This window comes from Sparus aurata, chromosome 13 (assembly GCF_900880675.1).
Source record: "Sparus aurata chromosome 13, fSpaAur1.1, whole genome shotgun sequence".
Taxonomy (NCBI): Eukaryota; Metazoa; Chordata; class Actinopteri; order Spariformes; family Sparidae; genus Sparus; species Sparus aurata.
Window position 1 is genome coordinate 16,979,122 of NC_044199.1, and position 12,004 is coordinate 16,991,125.

At 40.1% G+C, this 12,004-nt stretch overlaps 1 protein-coding gene across 1 annotated transcript; it reads left to right on the forward strand.

Moving 5' to 3' along the window:
• Positions 1-10,951, forward strand: igsf5a (immunoglobulin superfamily, member 5a). The gene is made up of 9 exons (XM_030437247.1): positions 1-148; positions 816-897; positions 3,151-3,462; positions 6,379-6,669; positions 8,358-8,477; positions 8,784-8,808; positions 8,957-9,045; positions 9,156-9,220; positions 9,856-10,951. The coding sequence occupies exons 2-9, from the start codon at positions 831-833 to the stop codon at positions 9,946-9,948; spliced, it is 1,062 nt and encodes a 353-aa protein (XP_030293107.1). The 5' UTR covers positions 1-148; positions 816-830; the 3' UTR covers positions 9,949-10,951.
• Positions 10,952-12,004: the final 1,053 nt, after the last annotated feature.

Sequence of the window (12,004 nt, forward strand, 5' to 3'; positions counted from 1 at the left end):
TAACTAAGGGCCGGGCTTCGATCTGCAGACCTGAACCTTGCTCCCTGTGAGGGTTTCGCAGCCTTGGGTGGAGTCCTGCTGCTCACCTGCTGTTTCAGGAAATGAAGCTCTGATCCGTTCCACACAGCGCAGCGGGAGCTCCCACACAGTAAGTTTGTTCCACTGAAGGATATTTAGCTCTGTAGGCAGGCATTTCATCGACTGAGACAATTTGAGAGAGTCGTACGTTTTGGTATTAGGTTTGGCAAAGTATGGGGAAGCTATAGAAGTGTGGAGACAGCATGGAAGGTATCAAAAACAGGAAGCGACAAAAGTAGAAGGCATTAAAGCATACGAAAGTTCATTTTGTTTATCCTGGTGACGAAGGCAGTTTGATTATTTAGATTGTGTGCGCAATGAGGATTTTTCTCTTGATTAAAATTTCTTCTCAAAAACTACATAGTGTACCTTTAAATGATAGAGTGCTGAAAACCTCTACAGTCGGTCATTAACACTGCTGATGTCCCGTCCTCCGTTGGCATTTGAAATTTTGCGTCGTGTCATCTGTTTGAGGATGAGCTCCCCACTACAGCTTTCATTTATTTTGACATTTGGTCTTGTACCTGCAATCATCATCAGAAAGTCTCATGTTAAATGCCTCTACCGACTGTCCACCTCGAGCTTTCATTCAAACCAAGATATACAGCATTTATACGAATATTGTTTACACTTACCGGACCAAATGCATTGAGCATTTCTTCTAGACATTTGAGGGGACAATTCATTTGCTGCAAACTCTCACAGTTGTCTCTCCCTCTCTCACTCTCATCTTTTAGGATAACAACACTAGCATGACTGTATCCTGGAAAGCATGGCCTGACCTCTTCATCATCTGTGTATCACTCTGTGCAACTGGAGGTCAGTATTCATAGTTCAAATAATAATTTCAAAGTTTGTATAAACATGCAGAAAATAGGAACTAAACTTCGGCATTATACTGAAGTTTTAGCTTTAGGCTAGCAGTGCTGGTTAGCCTTTTTCCTACATAATGTTTATGAAAATTTAATGTATGTATTAGAAGGTGCACTATGTAGTTCAGAAAAAAAAAATTCACCTGCAGAAAGTTTACATTTACAATATTAATGAGGTAATAATACAAGCAAGGAAGGGAGGAGGAAACACCTGATATAATTCCTCAAGTTGAATAAGGTCACAAAAATATTGTCTGACCCTCTTTTCTGCCCCCAAACTGCATACTGCACCTTTAATTTGTTGTTGTTGTTGTTGTTGCACAGTCTTTAAGTTGAAGCAGACAATTCTGGACAACGCTAGTTGACTGCTGAGTCTGTCCCAACTGTTTCTGCGGCTTGGTACGAATACCAGTCGGCCCAACAGTTAATGATCTTTCTTCAGAATTTATAACTTTACCTTTGATGGTAACAGCTTTAAAATACCTCTGAGGTAATGGTGTGATAGACTGGATTGAGCTTTAATAAGCCTTGTGGGGAAATTTAAATTGCCTAAACCCCTTGTGTCCATGACTGATGTGAATGAATCAACTGAGGCAACAAATGAAGCGAAATCCAAGTGTGATTTCGGCAACATTAGCTACCTTTAAAACATTATATCAGTCCCACTTATACTAATGTGGATGATTTTATATGACTTATCAAATCAGCTGAGACTGTGACCTCAGGGTAGAGTACCTTTAGAGTAATACTCATACAGCCCAGCAGACAGGTTATGCTTAAATGGTTATTAATCATTACCAGGGTGTGCGTTGAGGAAAAAAAAAGCTGAACCAAACCAAACTGTCGCACATCTAATCAGTCATTCTGATCAAAATGTAAACGCTTTCACTCATTTCAGACATCTGACTGTTCGAGAGACAGAGGAACACTTTTTCCGTCTGCTCACGCCTTAAGAATGCAACAATGGCAAGAAAACATCCAAGTCATTGTCACGCACGCTGCCTCGACTTGAAGGAGCGGTCCAGATAAATGTTGTGTTTGAGTTTCAGTCTTGTCAAAAAACCAACAAAACAAAACGGGTGTCCTTTGTGATACGTATGTAACCTGAGCAAACTGGAACACGTCTCGGGCCCTGATTTGAACAAAGAACTTTATGTGCACATTTTTTACTTTATTTTCTCACATCGCATTCCATTGCATGATTTCCCAATGTTGTTGCTCCACCTTTGCAGTTATGTAAACTTGTCATGCATCACACAAAACATCTGAGGTAGTTAACTGAAATCCAACTTTGACAGCACTTAAAATAATTTGCAATTACCTCTTTAAATTATATTCTTTGAGCAATTCAATCCAGTGATTGTATACATGTGTTTATTTATTATATAACTGTATGAATGTAAACGTATCACCACAAATTCACTGACCTTAAAGGACAAGTTCCCCCAAAAATGAAAATGTGGACACTGTCAACTGACCTTTATATGCTGATGGAAACTTGGGGGAATTTTTGTATTTTTGTTTCAGGAGCTTGACAGCAAAACAGCATTGCAACATTATTGCCATATATACGTGACCATCATTGATCAACAAAAGAAAATCACACGATCAAACGACAGCAGCAACTAAACTAAATTGTTTCCATTGTGGAAACATGACATCCACCAGCTGATATTTATATCCCTGTGTATTTACATCTTGCTGTACTTCCTGAAATGGAATGGATGAGTAGGCCTGACTCATCAAACTAAAAGAGTAACATCATATCGTACTCTCACAGATACCAGCCACCTAAATACACTATTTTTTTTTCATCAACATCCATGCATTGTCCCTTGAGAAATATGTCTGCCAATGTTAGAAAAAAAGTTCCTGGATTCAAGTTTTGTGGAAATCTGTTAAATAGTTTAATCTTTTGTAATTCTGATGGCTGAAAAACAACCTAGGAACCAACAAACAGACATAACCTCCTTGGCAGAGGATATGACAGCTGCTCCAAGTGCTCAGTAGAGCAAAAGGTTTATTTAAACCAAATCGCACCCTTGTGTAGCTCCTCCACACGAGAACACGGAGAGGTGGCACACTGCGACTGACTGTTAATATCAAGCATCCTCTTGATAATAACAAAATCCAGACTGATTTCTGTGTTTCTTTTTCATCTCTCATACCAAGCCTGACATGTTGTCTCTTTCCTATTCAGCGGCGTCACAAACGTTTGTTCTGGAGCCAGTGAGTTCAACAGTGCTAGAAGGTTCTAACGTGACATTCAACGCCACTGTGGTAGGAGAATGGCAGATCATGACTTGGAATATTGGAGAGAATCTGGTCCTCACTATCAATTACAAAGGTGAAATAACAGCATTCAAAAACTATTCTGCCGGATTCTGCTCTGCCGGTGACAGCAGATGTGTGGCATTCACCATCCATGACGTCAGCCGCATGGAGAACGGTAGCGTCACCTGCGCCGTGCAGGGGCTGTTTGGATCGAAGACGGCAGATCTTTATGTACAAGGTAAGGCGATCAACATCTGGTATTGGTACTTGAAAAGACACATGCTGCTCTGTAGCCACCCTCTGACCTCTGACCTCAAAGTGGAGGAAAAAACCCAGACGAGGATGTTCACCATGAGAGTTAAAGTTATGCTGAACAGTATAACATCCTTCTCGTAGTGCTCTTCTTTAAAAAAATAAAATAAAGTAAAATAGTTTCACTGTTTCTACATGCTCACTATAAAAGGCTCTCTGTCTGATTGTGAGGGAGGTGTAATGACAAGTGTGTACTCTGGAGGGCAGCATAGGTCATCCATCTGTCTTTTCAGCAGCCTCTGGTAACATCTAATGACATCTGATGAAAGACATAAACAAAAATGCTTTCGAGAAGGAATAAAACTGGGGGAAAAAATGATATTATTGTCACACCAAGCACAGAGGATAGCAGTATGGTAAATGTGCTATCCACTGCTGGTAGCATGATTCTAGCAGATAGCCAGTCGAGGGCTCATTATCTCCAAAGGGAGGCTGCGTTACCTGGAGACACTCTGTTAATTTCTGTCAACTTATAGTGATTTTCATCGTTACTGAAACAAGATGTGGAAGTATGCAGGAAACATTACTTAATGAGGGTCGTTATGTGTGGGTGTGTGGAAAAAACAACCAGCTCGGAGTTTGACGACCTTTTTGTTCAGGGAGAAAGAGTAAGTACTGTTGCTTCCATAGAGAGAGAAGTTTTTCTGCTGGAGAGTGAGGACAACTGGAAGTGGAATTCAAGAAAATACAGAAAAACACAAGAGCATCAGAGAAATACAGAGTATGTTTCTGTCTTTACTTGGTCCTGAGTTTTAGTTTTAGTTAGTTATTCCCTGTTTCATGTTGAAAAACTCTCCTCATGTGTCATGTTTTGCTTTAAACTTCTTGTCTTTGTCTGTGTAGGATAGTAAAAGACAGCTCTGATAGAAATTGATGCACAAGATGGTTCGTTACACAGAACCATTTGGAAAGGCACTGCTGACTGGAATAGGGCAGGCACACAAGCAAAAATGTTTGCAGGTGATTGAGAAGAAGCATCTGCCTATCCTCAACCAATCAGATTAACAGTAGGAGAGCACTACCACCTGCAGGAACCCACCAGGGAATCAAACTTGCTCAGGCCAGTTGAGAGAGGAGTGAAAACATCTTTTCTCTTTAAGAAAACCCATCAGTGTCATTTTTTGTTATTTTAATGAAATAAAGTCTCCAATTCTGAGAGGACTGATGCCAGCAGCAGCTACACTAACCTCTTGAGGAGCCACTATTGTTGTTTTTTGACACTGATGGTTCTTTCGCTGGGCGTCACACATAAATCATGTCCAGCAGATCCCCCTAGGATGCTCAAGATAGTTCAATGCAGGCGCTCGGCCAGGTTTAGCAAGATCTTGTGAGCTTTCGAAATCCATTTTACCTCTCAAAGTATTTCTCTAATATTAATTGTAATCATCGGACGAATTCAAACTTTGACCTGATGGCGGAGAAAGCCACAAGATGAAAAATTACGGGGATTTAAATAAGTTATTACAATAAATCTAGATTTCAAGGCAATTCCTCCAACAGCTGTTTAGATATTTCACACAAACCACAAATGTCAACATGCTGCTGGTGCTCAAGGAAAAGTGTGACGATCGTCTGGCAACATGTCTGCTCAAGGTTTTGTGCCAGTTCATCCGCTAGTTGTTGAATTTTTCTTTACTGGATATGTGAAACATTTCACCAGCTGGTGGCACCATGTAACAAGTCAGGGGATCACCAAAACATTGGAAATGCAGTCAAGCATCAGAGTATGAATGTCATGCAGTGTCATGAATATGCAAATGACTTTAGGGATGCTTATTGTTGCTTACAAATGTAGAAGAAGTGGGGCATGTTTGACATTATAACTGGGGTTGTTGAGCCAGAGATAAAATCTCTGACATGAATGTTTTAGTCAGTGTTACTCCCCCTGAAACTAAACTGGGGAACATTTTGTTGTAATCGCCACAAGGAACACTTCCCCCTGTCAGCTCAACTCTGACCTCTGTTCATCAGTAGCTTTCGAACTCGCCCTCTGGATCAGACCTGAGGAGGGACCCAATAGATACATGTCACTAATTGACTAGCCTCAAAACAAAGCCCTACACTGCAGTCTAAAGTAAATCTGACAGAATGCTCTATACAACTAACCACATGACTGTAACCTGAAGTTAATCTTGCAGTGAAGCATCTGGGTCTCCGCTCTCTGGCTGTGAATGGATATTGATTTATCACAGTGTTGGATCTCTATCTCATGCTGCTGATTAGGGCTCCCGTGATTACAGTCATGTTCTCCTTGAATGTAACGAAACCCACAGCCCGAGCTAATAGATCCACCCGATTGACCTGCCAGTTGAGCGCATTGATAACTCCTCGGTAAGGGGGAAGCAAATGAGGGACACTGAGGCTGCATATTTAAAGGGACAGTTTGTAAGATATGGCCAGAAATGTAAGTGTGTAAGATTAAAAAAATGAACTTACATGACAACAGTATTGACGTTATCAAATGTACTGTGTCGTAGAGATGTCTACTGAAGTTAGCATGCTAACGAGCAAGCCTGTCTCGTAACACCACACTTATTTGCACACCTATTTTCCTCATTATAAAGAAAAATGTGACCATATACCGTATACATACAAGTTTCTCTCTTTTACGGAACAAAGAGGAGCTTACTTGTAGTTAAATATATTTTCATTTTCAGCAATTGACTATCATTTCCCAATGTTCGCATGGAGCACTGAGGCTAAGAACCAAATGGGGACCACAGGTGTTCTCATTACTCTGACTCAACGACTGACTCAATGAGCAGACAAACAAGTTTGAATGCTAAAAAACATTCCATGTTCTAGACTTAATCTCTCCTGTGTCTCTGTCTTTATTTCACAGAGGTCGGTACGATCAGCATCACGGGTGGGAACATGACGGTAGAGGTGGGCCAGCAGGTGGAGTTTCAGTGTGTGACATATGGTTGGTACCCCACACCTACTGTCAGCTGGACCCGCGATGGTGAAGCCGTGAACAGCAGCCTGTACAACACCACCAGCACGACGGACGGAGGTTACTCCAACTCCACCAGTGTTCTGAACTTCCAGGCGGTCAGGAACACCACAGTTGAGTGTTTGGCAGATGTGTCTACTCTACCACAGCCACAGTCCAGCTCTGTGTTCTTGGTGGTCGGTAAGAAGATCACACATTTTTTTTCTCTTGATGTGTCTAGCACAGCCTCCCAGGCTCTCTGCTCTTCTAAGTCAGAAAAGTCCAACTGTTTTGTTGTTTAGTTAAATGCCCATGAACACACACATGTAGGATATGAATCGCTGTGCTATAAGGGCCGTGTGAGGCTGTACCAGGACACAGCAGTGCTTTGAGCTAAATGCTATGTTAAGTGGGCGAAAAGTGTAACATGTTACCCCGTACAGCTAAGGCTGATAGGAATGTCATAAATAGACTGAGTACTGGACAAATGAAAATGTTGACCTGATGATGGTGCTGGATCAATAGATAAGGGACAATCAAAACTATTATTATTCATCTTGAGCGGAACGATAATCTGTGCTCTAGAAGTCATGGCAGTTCATCCATCTATGGAGGGCCGCAAGTGCCACTGAAATACTGATAAAGTATAGAATTAATGAATAACTAATCTTACACTGAAAAATAATACAAGTAATGCAATTGTGTACAAATGAATTTATGTTCATTGTTATTTCAATGTTCTTAATCACATATATTTCACCTACACACCAATATCAGGTCAAGCAATAGCAACAAAAATACGTTGTTTTCAGGTAGTTTAGAATAAGTTATTCAAAATCGATAAAAAAAAATGTTTGTGAGTCACCCTGCAGTCAAGGGCGTGTACTAGTTTGTGTCCAATAAACACTTTGTTTATGGATGTATTAAAAAAAGACCGCCTATCGATCTCTAAAGTGTTTTACTTCATCAGAATACAATGTTATAACTAATTATATAGAAAAAGAACAAGAAAAGAAAGTACCATTACAGCCTGTACACAAACCCAACTCTTGAAGCGGAATCATGTGAAGGAGAAGATATTTTTGGGTCTTCCTTCCTTCAGTTGCTGCTAACTGATAGCTAACTGCTGCTAACCGGCAGCCTCCCAGAAGACACTCCAAGGCTGTGTGCAGGCTCCATGACCAGCATAATTGCAAAATAATCTGATAGGCTACTATCAGGCTTTAATTGAATAAAAAACCCATTTAACACACACTGTATAGAAATGACATTAACTGCATTAGCACTGAGTGTACGGTTTCAGCCAGGATGTACACACGGATAGCATGGATAACATGGGAGCATGAGAGTCTACAGTCTAGGGAGGAAAGAGAAAGATAACTTTTTATGCATCTAAAAAATATGTCTTATGGTTTATTTGGACACGCCTGGATGGGACACGTACTGTGAGTTAATGATAAGGGGTTATGGCAGATGAGAGAAAGCTTTGGATAAGGAGCACCAGCGGTTTTCTGCGAGAAAGCAAGGTGCAAACCGCAGTATGGCCCATGTGAGATATGTGAGACTGAATGTGCTTTTTCTCTCTCATTAGCTTCCTCTATTCAGGCTGTAATGATGGCGTAATGACCCTCCTCCACACATTTACCGTTGCAACAAAATGTATGAGAGAAACAATAAATGTTTATGTATGTGCAACTCTGGCTTTCCAGTGCTTTTAGTGTACTCGCACTGTGTTTTTTTTTTATTTGTAACTTTAAAGTCAGTAATGTGCTTCTCTCCTCCATTGGGTTGTGTTTAGCATTTGTAATTTGACAGTTTAATTTAACATTTACAAGCTTTTAGGTCTTCAGACACCCACTTTTAATAGTGGTCCTTCCCTCCTGCAACAGTTCCCTTACCCCCTGACTGGACTGTGCTGATAGCTGTGGTCGTGTCCATCGGAGGCTTTGCTCTGCTGGTTTTGCTCATCATTGGAATCATCTACTGCTACAAGCACAGGAAAGAGAAACGTATGTTCTTCATTAGATCCGTCCAACACAACCTTCATACCTGACCTCTAAAACAGATTAATAAGAGCAGAATTGTTAAGCTCACATTAACGTGCTATTTTTGTAAACCGGTAGAGTCGATTTTTGAGAGCAGCTTGAGTCACAGTTGCTTTTTTATGATGTTTTTAAAAGATGAATTTATGGTTATCCTTTTTTTTTTCTTTTTTTTTTTTTTACAAGTATAGAAATCAAACCACTGATATATCGTCCTTAGCTAATTGTTGTCATACATGAATGCATTTTTCATCTTACAATTTTCCTCTTCAGAATCCAACTACCAGGATGAAATGAGGTAAGAAAGGAACACAGATATATTTCATTACAAACTTACCTTATACCATTACAACAGCATGTACTTCCATAGGTTTCTACACGCAGCATACGTATACTGCTGCACGCTTTTTGATATACTATATAGATGTTCTCGTTCATGTTTGCAGCAGGAGAGTGAGGACACAGAGCGAGATAAGCGGTGCCGGGCAGAGAGAGGGTCAGGTGAACACAGGATATGTGCCGGAGGGTCAAACGAGTAAGAACTGATAAGCACAAACACACACAATGAAATTCTTGCACAAATCAGCACTCTATCGGCAGATACTACCAAGCTATAACTGGCTATTATCTGGTCTCCGTTCACAGGTGTCGCTCCCAGTGAAATCACTGACAGTGGCTTCTCCCAGGCAAATGGCTCCAATGTTCTTGAGGTAGGGTTTTGATGTTGGTCAATGGTAGACAATGATAAGCATGAGAAGACAATGTTAAGCACGAGAAGGCAAAAAAAGTTTGTCTCCCAAGTAATGAAGTACCCAGCTTTTGCATGGCCTCCACATTGTGCGTCCCATAGAGTGTGCAACTTCCAGTTTAGCCCTCTGTTAACTGGAATTTGAAATTATTTAATCCTGCAGCTCATTTCTCAATGTTGCCAGACTCAATGGATCAAACTCTGATGGTGAAGCAGATCATTTTGTGACATTACCAGCCATGTGGATTCATCATCGTCAATCTTAAAGACGCTAATCATCTTATGTGTCATTTAGCATACATGGTACAATTCATTGCTTGATCACTTAGTTAATTTGTGTAATACATGCGTTGCCTCTGAGACAAATATATTATTTAAGTCCACAATTACAGCCTGGTAATTCCACAATAATTACCTTTTCAGTGGAGCAGTGGCGTTAAATAGTTTATGAATTATATAAACTTTGTTTGGAAATCGCAGGGTGTCCAAGAAAAATATGAGTCTATGTTATTTTAACTGCAAATCTTAGCTATCATTAAGAAGCAAGTTAGAAAGTTATGAAAGAAATGTCGAATCTGTTTTGCTTTTCATTTTCAGATGCCTGACGTTTTGAACGGCCGCCAGGCGGAATATTACAACGACCCTGTGGATCTGGGCTTTAAGAAACACAGACATGTAACCATTGTGTGAGGGCCGAGAAGTGTGCAAACGTTTACGAGTGTGGGAGAAACATGCACGGCACCTTGAAGCCTCACTCTGGTTTCTAACGACTGGGAAAATGTGCGAGGAAGAAGAAAAAGTAAATCTGCCAGGGAGTGATGTGCTGCAGTAGCGAGGAGGCTGTTGGCAGAGAAGGCATACTGGCCATTTTGTTCACCGCCCGATGTATAAAGCTGTGTCAGCAGAGTATAAATCGTAGGAAATATATTGAAAACACCATTAATTAGCTGCATGTTATTTATGAATATGTGTATATAAAGGGCTACAGTAAAGACTTGCTGTGTTCGTGGCAGCAGACCAAGAGGGAGCAAAAGTAGCGTATTGACACTGTACCAGAGCAAACTCTTTTGGTTGTTCTGGTAGATAAGCAAGAGAGAGACTATATTTTTGTTTAATGGCTGTGTTTATGTATGCATATATTGTTATTGAAGCATCTGTAATTCATATGTTATATGTATAAGGGGGCATCTTAAACCTCCTTTGAAATCCTCCTCAGACTGTAGATGTCTGCTCTCTGATCAGTGGCCTATTACGTGATGAAATAATGAATGAAGCAAATAACCCATTTCAAATATAGAAATAGTCACCATGAAGAACATTTTGCATGTATAAATTGTTAGCCTGTCGTGAGAATAATTTTCATTTGTAAATATGTTCTTCTGTTGAAAATACAGGCTGTTAAATTTTTACAATCTTTTCAACACATATATTTCACCCATAAAGTGTTGAAATGGAAGAATACAGTATGTTTTTCCTTGACATCATGCTTTTTAAATGTATTTTCCTCTTCTTCTTTACTTTCTGGAGATATTTTATGTAGTTATATTTAAGGCACTTGCAGTGAATACGAGAGAACAAACAAGTTTTATTTGGCCATTGCAGGTCACAACATATCATAATTTATTTATTGTGAGCTACATATTCTTTATTTGCCTGTTTTACACCAATAAAGAGTTCTTGGACGTGTCAAAAACCTTTCCATTTTATTCCTGGCGTCAAAATGATGTGGAAAAGTGGCTTCATCTGTCTTTGTATGTTGTGCAGCTCAGGAATTCTGAAACATTTTCGGCACTAGTGTGGACATCTCAAAAACACAGGTTACCATCAATGTCATGCGGACTCATGGGAACCTGTTTCTCCTGCCGACCTGGGGTGGATGATGGATGGAGCATTTGGCAGTGAAAAGGACATTAAACTGAAATCTAATATTTGTATTTCCTCAGTGGAAAATCCTCCGCTCCCCTTACACTTTAAAACCTTTATGACCCACCTGAGATCAAATCAAGTTAGATGAAATGAGCTGGTCACACTTAGCTTCACACCAGGAAATTGTAATTTTCACAAAGGTAATGTAGCTACTTTCAATAAATACTGTGTGACCTACCTTCATTTTTTCAGGTTTGCCTCTTTTAATTTACTGAGACCAAGAGGAGGGGCCGAACACACTGCTGACCTGATGGTGGCACTAATGAACCAGTTTGTTGTTTTCCAACCAGAATTATAAAATCAGATCAAGAAGAAAATATTTGGACATTTTCCTTCTGATAAAAGGTGAGACTTGTGAGAATTAAATCAGAAGATTTCAAATACTTTTTCTTTTTTTCCCCCTCCATCCTTTGTTTCTTAAGAATAACTGGGTTATTTTATTTTTCAGGAGTCTGAAATATTCAGATAACACTCGGAAATTGGTCTGCGAGTTCCCCTGACCAATTGTGGAGTTGTGCAGCTGATAATTCAGAGTCGCATAAAGACAGTGCTTCAATTTTAAGAGTCACAAACCAAGAAGGTTGAGAATCACTGATGTAGCGTATCCACCATGGAAATTAATGATTTCCTCTCCTCTCTAATGTACTTCACTAGGTCAGATCAGTCTGACCACTCAGCATGGTTTTGCTGCTGAGCTAGCAAAACTCAGATGACCTTTACTTGGCGCAGAAACAAACTAAAGCCGGACTTGTTGGCCAAGATGCATCAAAAGGAAGCAAACTCACCAGAGTCAAGCTTAAAGATCAGACAGGAGCTGATG

Coding starts and splice junctions, on each gene's coding strand:
- igsf5a (XM_030437247.1), top strand. CDS start 831: ATGACTGTATCCTGGAAAGCATGGCCTGACCTCTTCATCATCTGTGTA. Junction 898..3,150: donor ATCACTCTGTGCAACTGGAG/GTCAGTATTCAT, acceptor TTTCCTATTCAG/CGGCGTCACAAACGTTTGTT. Junction 8,478..8,783: donor CAAGCACAGGAAAGAGAAAC/GTATGTTCTTCA, acceptor TTTCCTCTTCAG/AATCCAACTACCAGGATGAA.